At 34.4% G+C, this 14863-nt stretch overlaps 1 protein-coding gene across 2 annotated transcripts in view; it reads right to left on the reverse strand.

Annotated features, from left to right (window-relative positions):
• STXBP5 (syntaxin binding protein 5) overlaps nt 1–14863 on the reverse strand; it is a 160519-nt gene that overhangs the window by 87237 nt on the left and 58419 nt on the right. For both annotated transcript variants that reach the window (XM_077776130.1, XM_077776129.1), the window contains exons 8-9: nt 12559–12682; nt 1308–1386 (exon numbers count right to left, since the gene is read on the reverse strand). In XM_077776130.1, coding sequence (XP_077632256.1) covers nt 1308–1386; nt 12559–12682 — 203 coding nt within the window. The remainder of the gene's footprint in view (nt 1–1307; nt 1387–12558; nt 12683–14863) is intronic.

Genomic DNA, 14863 nt, shown 5'->3' on the forward strand with positions numbered 1-14863 from the left:
CCATAGTCAATTAAACAGATGCCATTCCTTTTGGAGTTCATCAACCTCTTGTTGGAAGCAGTATATCTTCTGAATCCCAGAGGAAGACTAATTATATCTAGGACAAATAATAGCAATCTTATGATTCTTCAGTCACTGTCTTTCTCAAATGAGAACAGGGCTAAAATGAATGCAATTAGAAGAGTAAATTAAGAGGGAAGTGGGCCACAGTTAAAACAACCAGTGGGTATAAGCTGGTATTTAAAAATTGGGGCGCCTGGGTGGCGTAGTCTTAATTAAGGGCCCGACTCTTGATCCTGGCTCACAGGTCATGATGCCATGGTCTATGAGATTAAACCCCACACTGGACTCTGTGCTGATGGTGCAGAGCCTGCTTGGGATTTTGTCTCTCTTTCTGTCTGCCCCTACACCATTTGTGCTCTCTCTTTCTCTCTCAAAATAAATTTAAAAACTTAAAAAAAACCATACACCAGGGTTCTAAACTTCCATGCATCAGAATCTCCTGTCAGTCTAATTAAAATACATATTGGTTGGCTCTACCCATAGATAGTTTCTGACAAAGAAGGTGTGGGAAAGAGTCTGAGAATCTGCATTTCTAACAAGTTCTCAGCTAATACTGCTGGCCCAAGGACTACAATTTGAGAACCAAGGCACTATATATACTACATAAATTCACTCCCTTAAATAGCTATGATAAATAAAACCACACACTCTTCCTGGGGAACTAGAACATAAATAAAAGGCTTCTTTCAGGGATTAATGAGGTAGAATTTTCAAAGAAACATTTATAATTTTTTCCTTTATATATTTAAACATCTAGTACATATAAAGAATAAAAACACAACTGACAAACTTCCTTTAATATTAAATGGTATGTATTTTTGTATTTGCCAAATATTCTTATGAGATTTAACTTTTGAAGAATACAGATAACTTTCACAATTAACATATATAGTATAAATAGGTTAAGTTTTAAATATTTTTTCACTGTTTATTCCACAATTTCAAGTAGTGAATAAATACCATTGTTAATGAAGAGTAATCGAATTGAATATATAACGTTTAACAAGAAAGATTATTCAAACTTTCCAAGATACATTATAAAACTACCAAAGACAAAGAGAATACAAAAAAATACTTTATCTAAATTTACCAGTGTTAGTTATTTCATTAAATAAAGTATGCATAAAATTTAAGACTGGGCTAGACCATTCTAAAGTAGGCTTTAAAACATAGTAATAAAATAGCCTTCAGTGCTATTTAAGTAATTACATACAATGAATACTGGCAATGAAGTAAAATCTTACCCAGATCTAGTCGTTTTGAATTCCACCTTGAGGATAGGTTTGCATGGTTCTGGCTTCTTCCCATCCTTTAATTGTTTTCCTAAAATATATTTTCCTGCATTAAATTCTAAAATTCTAAATTACTCTAAATTCTTACATTCATAGTTAATATATAAAGTAAAGTATAATGAAATCAACCATGAAACATTTTTAAATGATTTTGAAAGAAGTATTCAATATAAAATATTTAAAATAATCAGGTGAATTTTACTGTTTGAAATTCAGTGCTACAAAGTAAATGAGTAACTTAGTACAACATTTATGTGACAAAATTCTTGAAAGAGAAATTGATAGCCTTCCCAATGTTCTTAATTGTAGATGAGCAAACAGAATTTCAATTTTCTAAATGAATTCAAGTTTCAAAATAACTAGACTTGAGAAAAAGAAACCTAACCCATATTTTACCCAAGTGTGACAAGTTGCAAAATTAAACCCTATGCTAATACCTCCATATATATTTATTCATTTAAAGTAGAATCCATCCATTGTAATGTCTGAAGAGACTGTTAAAATACACCAAAATGTCAAAAACTCATACTGTGAACTTTATTATTTTAAAAAAAGCTTTATTTCTGCTTTCTACATTTTCATTGTAGAAACGACACAGAGAAATATAAAGAAAATAAAACATAGTCCCATTCTTAGATATTAATCATTCTCAACATTATTGTAATATTCTTGGGAGATCCCAAACACAGCCTCTATCCATTACTTTTTTCCCACTGCCCCCCCAGCACACCTGCTCATTCTAATAAACTTTTATTGTTTAAATTTTATTGTTATTTGCCTCACCAACAAGAATGTAAATTCCAGGAAAGCAAAGGTTTTTAAGTGTGTATGTGCTTTCTGTTGATGTATCCCTGGTGACAAACATTATTTGGCATATAGTGGGCACTCAGTTACTATTTAATGAGTAAATTAATGATTTTTTCCTTAGGATTAAATATTAGGAAAAGGGATATCTGGGTCAAACTGTATTCCAAACAGGTTATACCAATTCATATGTCCATCAGCAGTGTAAGAACAAAGTTTGCTACACTCTTCCCAAACAATACTTTGTTTTGTTTTTTTGTTACAAGGAAAGGGTATCTCATTTTATTTTTTTAATTTTTTTAATGTTTATTTATTTTTGAGAGACAGAGACACAGAGCATGAGCAGGGAAAGGGCAGAGAGAGGAGACAAGGAATCCAAAGCAGGCTTCAGGCTCTGAGGTATCAGCACAGAGCCTGAGGCGACGGAGCCACCCAGGCACCCCAAGGGTATCTCATTTTAATTTGTGTTGTTCTAATCTCTAACTGAATATTCTTCAACTTTCTGGTCATCTGTGTATCTTCTTTTAAAAGTAGTTTATGTCCTTTACCTATACTTGTATGTTATCTTCCTTACATTTAAAAATACTAACCAAAGGTCATTAACACTATATCCATCATATGTTGCAAATATTTTTCCTTGTGTCATTTATGACTGAATTCTTACAAAGTTTTAAAAAATGCACAGAAATATACATTTAAATAATGAACTCTCTCTGTCTTAATCATGTGTCCAGTTAAGAAAACTTAATTTTTTTATTTTTAATGTTTATTTTTGAGAGAGAGAGAGACAGAGTGTGAATGGGGGAGGAGCAGAGAGAGAGGGAGACACAGAATCTGAACCAGGCCCAGACTCTGAGCTATTAGCACAGAGCTAGATGCAGGGCTTGAACTCACGAACCATGAGATCATGACCTGAGCCGAAGTCGGACGCTTAACTGACTGAGCCACCCAGGTGTCCCAAGAAAACTTAAAATCTTAAAATGCCAATTCTTCCAAAATTAATTCACAAATTTAATGTAATTAGAATTCCAAAAGCTTTTCTTGGATTTGCACAAAATGACCTTAAAGTTCACATGGTAGGCTCACTACCTATGAATAGCTAAGGAAACTAGGAAAGGAAGTTGACTTCCAGAATGACAAAGTAAGGACCTCTGTGAGCTCGCTCTCCCACAAAAACTGAAATACTAGCAACTAAAGTTAACCACTTAAACACTGTGAAGCCACAAAGCAAGTGGAACACTGTCTACCCAACATAATGACTGAACCTCAAGGAAGGCTGGGACGTTCTGATGAAAGGCTATTCCCAGCCTCCTCACTCCCCACCCAATTCAGTGACTAGGCAAACGGAAAAGGCAATAATATATGCCATCACAGAGGGCTGAAATTTTTTTTTTTTTTTGCAATTCCATCAAAACCAGCTTCGTTGGACCACAACCAATATTCTGTCCCAACTTGCAGCTCCCTGGAAACTGCTATTCCCAAGATGTCGTGGCAATTTAATTTGACACAGACATAAGCTTAGGGTTGAGAGAAGGCCTTATACCTGCAGGGCATCACAAAAACAATAGCAATTTGCTGGAGGTATCACAGTTGCCTAAGGCTGTGGTTTCAGTTGAGTCAAATAAAAGCCTGGGCAAGAATTTAAAGAAAATTCTGAAAAACTAGACATATGCGAGGACTGAAAGGTTGCATACATGTGCAAGGTCATGGGCATGCCCAGAAAATAACTGGGAAAGAAGAAAGTCACTCTTCTCCGGTTGATTCTGAAAACTTGAAGCAAAGAGGAAGTTAAAAAAAAAAAAAGGAAAATGCAGAAGTAAAACTGGCTATAATGTTTATTATTAGCAGGAATGTTGTAAAAGAGGTACTCATATGGATGAAAGAAATGTGTAAAGGATACAGTCTCCTTGGAAGGCAATTTGAGAACATTAATTAAAAATAGAAATATTTATGGGGCGAGTAGGTGGCTCAGTTGGTTAAGTGTCCAACGTTGGCTCAGGTCATGACCTCATGGTTCCTGAGTTCAAGCAAGGCATCGAGCTCTGTGGTGACAGCTCAGCTCTCCCTCTCTCTCTCTGCCCCTCCCCCACTCATGCTCCCTCGCTCTTTCAGAAATAAATTAAAAAAAAAACTTTTTTAAATACTTAAAACTCTAACCCTTAGGAACAGTAATCCTATTCCTAAGCATTTATTCCATAAAAACAAAAAGACCAACGCCTACCAAATATGTACAAGATGGTAATAACAGCATAACTTGTAGTGATCAAAAACTGAAAATAAAGTGAATGTCCATTATTTTGGAATGGATGAACATTTTGTGAAAAACTGGGAAACAAATAATTGGCTATTATATGACTATTAAAATGAAGGATTTAGAGCTATGCCAAATGACACAAAGGGACTTTCCTTAAGTACAATGGATTAGGAAAACATACAAAAAAGACTAATGTAATTCTGGTTTATGCAAAACAATGACAAAACCCTCATATTTATGTAAGTATGTATTAATATATAATTTTAAAAACATATTTATTTTGGAGGAACACTTGTATGATTTTTTAAAATATTTTCTTAATGTTAATTTTTTAGAGAAACAGGATGAGCAGGGAAGGGCCAAGAGAGAGGGAGACACAGAATCCGAAGCAGGCTCCAGGCTCTGAGCTGTTAGCGCAGAGCCCGACACGGGGCTGGAACCCATAAGCCATGATTTCATAACCTGAGCCGAAGTCGGATACTTAACACACCGAGCCACCCAGGCATCCCTAACACCTGTAAGATTTTTGACAGTGTACCTGGTAGGGCAGGAAAGGGGACTGACTGGGATGCTAATGTGGGGAAAGGTTGAAGGAGAAGACAGGATCCCATGTATCAATAATATGATCATAAATTGTAGGAAAAAAAGCTATCAGCCTTTTTTGCTAATTCTCCTCCTTGGTTTCATGCTTATTAGGAAGTTCTTCCCTGCCCCCAAATCATTTAAATTTCTTTTTTTTTAAATTTCTGATAATTGCTTTATAGTTTAACTCATTACATTTAATTATTTTCTAAAGATATTTTAGCACGGGGCAAGTATTTTTCCTCTAATAATTTCAGAGCTATTTTTATAGTTCTTTTGAGCTGTAATTACTTAAAGTGTACAATTTGAAGAGTTGTGATAGAGGTATGCACCTGCCAGCACTATTTATTGAACCATCATATCTTTCTCACGGATTCAAAATGTCACCTTTATTACACTAAATTTTTATAAATACACACCTGTCAACTGGGATTAGAGCATCTAATCCTGCCTCAAGACCCCAGGGATCATCTCTTCCCCACTTTGTATGAAATGACAGTCTAATGAAACTTGAACCTCTGGCATCCTAATTTACAAAAACCAAGTGGCCAGTGACAAAGTAAGCAGAAAATCAGGACAAGGGACTGAAGGACTGCTGGGAGAGATGACTGGCTTTTGAGCAGGGAGAGAGAATTGAGGAAAAAATAAAAAGGTAGGAAAAAAAGACGCCTAAATCTGAAAATTAATCCTTCATACTGCACAAGGAACACAGAATTTCAACCACTATTTTCCATATGTTCAGAAATAAAGGACCTTTCAGTCATTTAAATGTTTGCTCTGAAGGCCAGCATCAGGCCTTTATTCCCCTTCTACCACCCAAAGCTCTAATGGGAGTGTCAGACTGATAAAATTTGAGAATACAGACATAAATTTTATATTTAATTTCAAAAGTTACTTTTGTATGCATTTTGCTTCGTGAAGTAAACAATTATTCGGCTATAACTCAATTTAATTTATTTCAGTATTCACCACTAATCTTTCAGTGACTAGGATGATTTTTAAAGAAGGACACTGGGTGGTGTATCTACGAAATTTTTACAAGTTTGAGCTTATATGCCATGCAGAAAACATGGCTAGGTACAAAATTCTTAGCTTTTGTCTTGCTCCATAGTTTTCCATGTTGCTCCACTATGTCCAGCATTTAAACTTATAATGAAGTTTAAAGCCAGTCTGATTTTTATTTCCCTATAAGTAATCTTTTTTTCCCCACCCCCTTTAAGGATGCTAACGGAATAGTTTCATTCTCTCTGTAAGTCAAAAATGGTGCAGTTTTTATAGTCATCTTTCTTTATTAATCTTGCTTGGACACAAATGAGTCCTTTTGATCAGCATAGTCTGATTTTTTTTTCAACTGAGTTTTTTAAAATTATGTCATGAATTATTGCTTACATTACAGAGAAATTTATTCATGTGTAATCCTAGATTAAAGATTTTCTAAATCGAATCAAGTAATAAGGCACTGGCTAAGATTTATACAGCACATATGAAGGATGTTTAGAGGATCACCTGATTTCACCACTAGGTGTCATTTTACTTCTTACTTGCTATGTCACCTGAGCAGCAAAAATCTGTGCTTATTCAGCTTGTGCTTGTTCAAATACCTGTGAACTATCTTGATAAGTTGTTGAAAAGAGCTGGTTAATAATAAAACAACTTAATAAATCATATAAACCTCCTAGTCACATCTGATTTCTTATCTCTTACTATGCTCTGCTCCCCATTCCTGTAAACTACCCAGCCACAAAGCACTGGTCTAAGCCCTGTATGTAGATTAAATTCCAGAATTGTATTCATGTATGTCCATTTCTTCTCATTTGCTGTCAAAATTGAAATCTTCATTATTTATTGTTTATAAAACCTTCTAAATTGGTCTCCCTCTTCTGCTCCCAGCTCAACTGATCTACTACGATCAAAATAGTTTTTCCAAAATATAAATTTTGTTTCTCACTGTAAAATCATTTAGGTCTCCGTCACAAAGTCCAAACTCTTTAGCATAGTATGATATACATTCTTGCCTCCATACGCAATTCTGCCTTTGTTTCCTGCAACATGCCCAAAGATATTTTAAACTCTGGCCATATTAAACTATTAGCAGTTTTCTAAGAATACCTTGCTTTTTGATGTTTTTGCTCTGCTCTTTCCCATATTATCATACTCCACTCATTAAGACCAAGCTCATATAACCTGAATTTGTGAAATATTCCTACATCCTTCATCCAAAAACATTCTAATTCTGTTTCCATTTCATATTATATATGCCTTTATCAGTACTTATAATGTGTATTTTGGTAATCAATTAATAGATCATCTTCATTCCCTGGACTTTGAGTTCTTCACGGGGAATATACTTCCAGTATTTAATCTCTGGTATATAGGCGGTGATCAATAAATGTTTGTTGAGTGACTGAATGAAGATGCATTAAAAATGACTGAGGATCACTGACAAAAACAACTGTATCCCAGGTTTTTAATTCTGATATTTAGAATACATTTTCTAACTGATACAGTTGTGCCACAGTAATTAGGTTTTCAGCCTAGAGCTGGCTGTCCAACATGGTAGCCACCAGTCACACACAGCTATTGAGCACTTAAAATGTGGCCAGTCTAAGATGTGGTATAAGTATAAAGTACATAGTAGATTTCAAAGCGTATAAAAAAGGAATGTGAAATATCTCAAGTTTTTAAGTTGATTACATGCTCAAATATTTTGCTTATTTTGAGTTAAACATCATTAAAACTAATTTTACCTTTTTCAACAGTTACTGGTATAGTTACTAGTAAATTTAAAATTACACATGCAGTTTGCATTATATTTCTATTGAACAGTGATGTTCTAGAAAATAAAATGATTCAAACTAGAGAATCACACTATTAATAATACTAGTCCGAAACGGGGAGGGTGTTCTTTCTTTAATGAATGTGAAGACAGTCCAGGTGGACTGGACTGGAGATACCTGAATATATAGTTTTTGACTCTTGGTCAAGGACAATGGGATTTATGATATACTTGTTCAAGGTCCAAAACTCCCAAAACTCTCCTGGTGACCCCCAGTGTACTAGTTTTACTGATGGCTGGCGACTGGCCTAATTGGTTTGGCAAGACTGGCTTGATCACTGAAAAGGTAAACTGAGTTCCTCAGAAGCCAGATCTTGGTGGTTGGAACTGGAGACTCAGCACAATGCTCATATACGTGTAAATGCCTGTGGGAGCTTGGATATGGGGTGTCTCTCAGAATGCCTATCTACATTATGCTTCTCCTGCTGCAGATTATCATTTGCCTTGAAATAAAAGCCTTATTTGTGTATGCTCTGTGGCATCTGGTAAGTCCTTTCAAATTCATAAACTGAAGAAAACTTTGTAATGAACTATATAAAGAACTGCAGTATGGCTTTATTATTTATTGAATGTTTTATGCTTCAGGTGAATCTTAAAGGTAGACTAATAGAATTGTTTACTTGTCATATCTTTAAAATATTATATTGACTTTTACTTATGAAAGATTTTATTTTTTCTTCAGTGACCCTTAACAGAATTAAAGTTTCCCAACTTTGGTTTATTTCTTAATAAGTAGATTGATTGTACTAATGAAAAAGCTCTAATAAATTTTAGAATGTCATTTCCTACAATGGACACCTATTGACTTTAACCATCTATCACCTCTATTTCCTTTGAGAAGCACCGGATTTTGATGAAGATGACAATCAGAAAAATCTCACTCTGACACACACATCCCCAGGATTAGAGGGGAGAATCTGTGGTGCCCTGAGCCAGCAAATCACAGAACCAGTATGATTGTTTCAGAGTAAATATGTAAGCCATTCCAGGACTATCAAGTTCTTCCCTTCTAAATTATAAAAGCTTGTCTGTCATAGGAGACAAACAAGTAAAAATAGAAAAGCAGAACTCACCCTAGGCTTACCAGATGAAATACAGAATTTACAGCCCACCAAGATGAAATGACTGTGCAGTCAACAGATGGAACAAATCCTGCTTAATTTCCACAGATTCACAAAACCTTATACCTTAATAATCACCTTGTTTATCCTGCCATTTTATAAATGACACTAAGTCCTAGAGAATAGTAATTACCTCCAAAAAGTATTTCATACATAGCAAAACTGGAGTTACATTCCAGGTTGTCTGACTGCCAAAGAAATGTTCTCTGCAATTCATAAAAACTAAATTAAAGGGAACTATCACTGTTTTAGTCAAAAATTACCTGTTCAGTATTTCAGACACACGAATGAAAACTTTCTGAAAAATAATGTAACAATCAACCATCTTTATATGCATTGTAAAATTATCTATGTCAAAAATATTATCCTAAATGAATTCAAATTATTTTCCTTTGCTGGACATTTGATTGTCACTGTCTAGATAATGGCTGTGCCCCTCAGAATCAGAATCTATCAAACAACTTTAGCAATGAAAGATATCATCCAAGGTTAACCGGAACATAATAGCTAACACATCTGGAGAACTATCTTATGATTCAATTATAGTTCAAGCTCATCAGTCCTCAAAATGTATTTCATAGAACACTAAAGAACCACAAGATGTCTTCCAAATAAAAGATACTAAAGTCAAATAAGTATGTGAAAAGCCACATAAAATAGATGCATATATATACCATATAAATAATAAAGGTATGTGCATATATTTATGTGTATATATATGTACACACATACAAATATCCATCCTCCCTCTTAGAAATTCATAGTACACATTAAGGTTAAGAAGTATTACTTATTGTTGAATTGATGAAAATGCTCAGTTTTAATTCAGCATTTCCAAATCTTCGACTATAACATGCTTTTTCACCAAAACATTCATTAATTTAAGAAGAATTTGTATTGTGAAATGTATTTTGGGGAACACTACTCTAATCTAAAAGTCTTTTGATCCTATCCTATCAAATAAATACCAGACCCAGATTTATGTTTATTATAATCACATATGTATAGCACATCACACTTTTCAGGTACTTTCACTTATATTTTGTTTACTTGATCCAGGATATAGAACAGTGCCTATCACATGGTGGACCCAATATTTGTGCTGAATTTAAGTGAAAATAATCCCCACAACAACCATGTCAGAAGACTAAACATAATTATTATCCCCTTTTATAGCTGAGAATGTTGAGGTTCAGAAATGTTAACTGACGTCCCAAAGGCCACAGACCCAGAAACTGTGGAACCAGGGCTTAACCACAAATCTTCTGACTTTACAACCCCATGTTAGGTTGATTACGTCTTCTGAACAAATTCTTCAAGGGCATCTTAAGCTATTCTTCACACTGAACATCATGTAATAAAGTACTGGTAGAAGTCTTAAAGTACAGTCATATCCTGACTATCAAGGTAATGCTTACAAATGCTTTGTAAGAAGACACTCAACTATTAAATAGGTTTAAATACTTTTAAAAAAATGGACAAAATTTTAACTGTAGTATATTTAAAGTAATTTACCATAACTGTTAGAAAGTAAAGCAAGAGACTACAACAGAAGATTCTAATAAGAAAATAACCCTAAATTTCAATCCATCCATCAAAGCAGACATTTAGTATTACCCAAATTATGTACCACAAGCATGGTTCTACATGGAATATATGACACCTTGTTATGGCATGAAAAACACAGTTTTGTACATTACTGTATAAAAATATACTTAGTTTTGTCAGTGAAATCAGTTATTAACATAAATTTAACTCTGGTAGGTTGCCTACCATTAGCAATAAGCTATAAATATTATTACTATAGGAAATAATTCATATTTTATTAAGAGTACTTCTGATCATATACATTTTTAGACTGCTATAATATGCCATAAATGCCATCCTACTTTTTCACACCTTCCGCAGCAAAAATTTATTTACACTTTATTTGAATTCTAATTTTGAAAAGAACATATTAATGCAAATATTCTCTGTCTTTTTCATTTAAAAATAATTTTAGCTAGTGAGGCGTTTGGGTGGCTCAGTTGGTTAAGCATCCAACTTTGGCTCAGGTCCTGATCTCATGGTCTGTGAGTTCGAGCCCCGCATCTTGGGAGATTCTAAAATTTAAGGGAATTCCCCAGGAGTATTACCAAGACTAGAGACCTAGGCACTAAAAAAGAATGGAAATACATTAAGAAAAACTGGAACCTCAATCATTAAGGGCTGTCCTCTAGATGCACACATAAATAGACCTGTAGCAAATTTAAAATAAGGGCTTTTCCGGAAGACTGCTACCACAAAAGCAATGGTAAAGTATATTACAATGTGTGGCTTTAAGAATTATTATTTTTTGTAGAAAACAAACAACTCTAAAAACCCATCTTGCCACAGAGAGATAAACGGTTAATGTTACTGTTTAATTTCTATGTTGCAATAACTTAGAATGTATTAATATTTTCAAGGTGGGAATTGATAATTTTAAAGCAAACAATGAAATATTAGCAACACTACAGGATAGTCTTCAATATACAACCAACATAAAAAAACAATTCCTTTAATCTCCCTAAATTCACTGGTTAAGAATCTCTTAGAGTGGTTGGAGAAAGCAGGTTAATAAACAAATACAAATTCCTAAGCTTCATTTAAAATCCAAAGAAGGCCTTCATAATCTATTTATTCATAAACACCCTAGTTAAACCTTCCAAAGAGGTTTTGTCAATAGAGCTTGTGCAGAAAAAAACTAACACAGCAAGCTTGAGACAGCTATCCCTAGGAAGGTTGGGTTGCATGCAAGGTTAGCTCTTGGTTGGCATCCGGAACTGGCCTTCGAGATGGTTTCCACAATTCCCATTCTGATAAGGGTGGCACACTGTGCCTAAGCTGTTTGTATGAACAAAACAATTTATGACGAATCCCTGCTTTCTTTCTGGGGATCTCAGATTTTGGTATGTGCTAAAGCAGAAAGTGTCTATGGACAGACTCCAATAAACACTCTGAACTCCTGGGCTCAGGAGTGCTTCCATGACAGACGACATTTCACAGATCTGGTAATAACTCACTGCTGGAGCACATGAACATGTCCTGTGTCACTTCACTGGGAGAGGGCTACTGGAAGCTTCAGCTTGACTTCCTCCAGACTTTACCTCATGTACCTTTTCCCTTTGTTGACTTTGCTCTTCATCCCTTTATGGAGTCCTGGGAGTCTTACTAGTAAACCATCAAACTTGGGGTGATCTTGGGGACCCTTTACATAATTCTTCAATGCATAAAATTACCTTATATAGAGTTCAAAGTGTTTCAGCATACACATACACACACACACACACACACGCAGCTTGCTTGCTTAAAATCCTGTATCTTTCACAAAAGTATTCACTTTTTGGACTATTGGACAAAAAATATTCAGAAGATAATGTACCACTCATTTTCTCAAAGTTCAAATTTGAATTATCAATTGTAAATTTAGAGATTTTTATTGCCTGGTTGTTATATTTTATTTCTATATGTGTATATATTTTTAATTTCTTCAAACAAACCTCATGCTTATACTCAAAAACAAACCAACTCAAGACAGTTTAGCATACATGACAATTCTTGTGTTTAAAAGGGCCACCTTCTTACCATGTGGAGTGATTGTCTGTACAGGTTTAGCTGGGGACCTCACATTCCATATGGTCAAGGTACCGTCTGAATGACTGCAAATAAACTGTTTTCCTTCATGATGCCAAGCAACAGAGTGAATGGCCTGTAGAAGAGGGGTGAAAAATTCCATTTTTAGAAACAAAATTTAAACACCAAGCTATACACAATCGGTATTATAATTTTCAACTTTAACCTTTTCCTATTTTCCACGCTGAAGTCAACATGTTACCTTCACGTTCTCATAATCCTCTTATAATGGAAATGAGGTTTAATATGGTATTGACACTGTTTTAATTCTTTTTATTCCTTAAACTAGCATGAGGATGATATAATAGTGATATATGTAACACGTTCAGGAAAACTGAATGTATTCTTATAGTTTCTTAGAATAAACTATAGCTAAACATAAATTATCAAATAATTGTAACCAATATTCCATCAGAAAAGCTGGTTACATTAGACAGATTAGAACAGATTTTCAAAATTAACTAAAACTGTACGACAAAAATGTATATTTGGAACTAAGACTAAAAAAAACCTCAGATTGAGCTTCAGCATGCTATCCATCTTTCACAGTAATGAGGTGATTTTTAAAATCGAAGACACCCTTTTTGATTAGGAAGTTATTTTATACCTCTGAGCCACTTAAAAACTATTTGAAAAATATTTTATATGACCAACGTACATAAAGCTTTCAATTTTTTTTCTAATATTATTCTGCCTGCAAAAAAAATTTTTTTTTAATCGCCCTCCTAGTTCCTCTTTAAATAATTTCTTCTCAACTCAAGTTGATACACTCCTAGTTCTTAATGGTCAATTGACTTTAAAAGCTGCCCTACTGGAATGGCAGAACTGCTGAGTACAGCACAAAACCATGTAACTGAAACTTAAAAAGAGTTCCATTTATGTCCAGGTCAACATTTACTATCATCTCATTCAATTTAAATTTAAACTATTTAAACTATCAATGTTTACTAACATCTTGTTCAATTTACTTGTTAAATCTGCTCTGACTTTAATGTAGAAAATAGATTTACAGATCAAAACTTCCAGTGAAATTATAGAAACCTTTTATTAAAAATATTTTTTTATCCTTTCAAGACTTTGATTACTGAGCCACACAGTGCTTAGTAAGTAAAAACTTAAAGAAAAAAAAAAACTATGAAAAAATAAAGACACCAAGTATGCTGCTGTGAAAACAAAGGAAATTCATTTTTAGTTATGCTTACAAAGATAACATGCAAACATTAATAAAGAATTCCAGGTATTACTATAGTTTCTCAGTGTCATTTGCTATTTAAGTAACTAAAAGCATCAATGTGAAGACATGATATATTTTATCTTAAAAACAAGCAAAACTACTTAAACATCTCCTAGCTCATCATTGAATTAGAAATTCATGACCCTTACTAATTCCCAGATTAGTTACCAGATACCATTTCACACTGAACAAGCTATGTTTCATAAGAAAAATTTTATTCTAAGTTTGAAACAAAAATATGCAAGATTAATGGCTACACTTTGTTATAATAATGGCAGGGAAGCTACATGACCATTATCACCAAATAGGAGGAACCAAAGGAGGGGTGCCTGGGTGGCTTAGTCGGTTAAGCGTCCGACTTTTGCTTAGGTCATGATCTCGCGGTTCGTGGGTTCGAGCCCCGCGTCGGGCTCTGTGCTGACTGCCAGCTCAGAGCCTGGAGCCTGTTTCAGAGTCTGTGACTCCCTCTCTCTCTGACCCTCCCCTGCTCACGCTGTCTCTCTCTCTCCTAGAAATAAATAAAACGTTAAAAAATTAAAAAAAAAAAAAAAAGGAGGAACCCAAAGGAGGGGGTTCAACAACCAAAAATGTAACAATTTGAAAACCAGTAAGAATAATTACTTCAGTGAACTGAAGCACAGCAAACCTGCTTAAATCTTTAAGTACATAGTGAAACTAAAAGCAAGAATAAATTGGTCATCATTGAGATAAGAGAACAACGCCTTTAGAGTAAATATTCAAGTAAAAGGAAAGAATCATTTATGCTTTCCTTAAGAACTATACTACTGTCTAACCAAATAGTAGATGAGAAGAAGTTTCTCTTTAGACTCTAGCGTCTGACCTAATAGAGAAGGAACTATAGAATTACAATATCTTTGTTTTGCAACCTCTATGCATTAATACATCTAGGCCTTGAAACACTGGCTGCTCACCTCACAGACACTTAACACTCTGCCTAACAGAAAAGCAGCAGCAACAATTAAGAAGAATTCTTGCTAAAAATGAAACATGAACCTGAATCTT

Source organism: Crocuta crocuta, unplaced genomic scaffold (genome assembly GCF_008692635.1).
Source record: "Crocuta crocuta isolate KB4526 unplaced genomic scaffold, BGI_CrCroc_1.0 scaffold25, whole genome shotgun sequence".
Taxonomy (NCBI): Eukaryota; Metazoa; Chordata; class Mammalia; order Carnivora; family Hyaenidae; genus Crocuta; species Crocuta crocuta.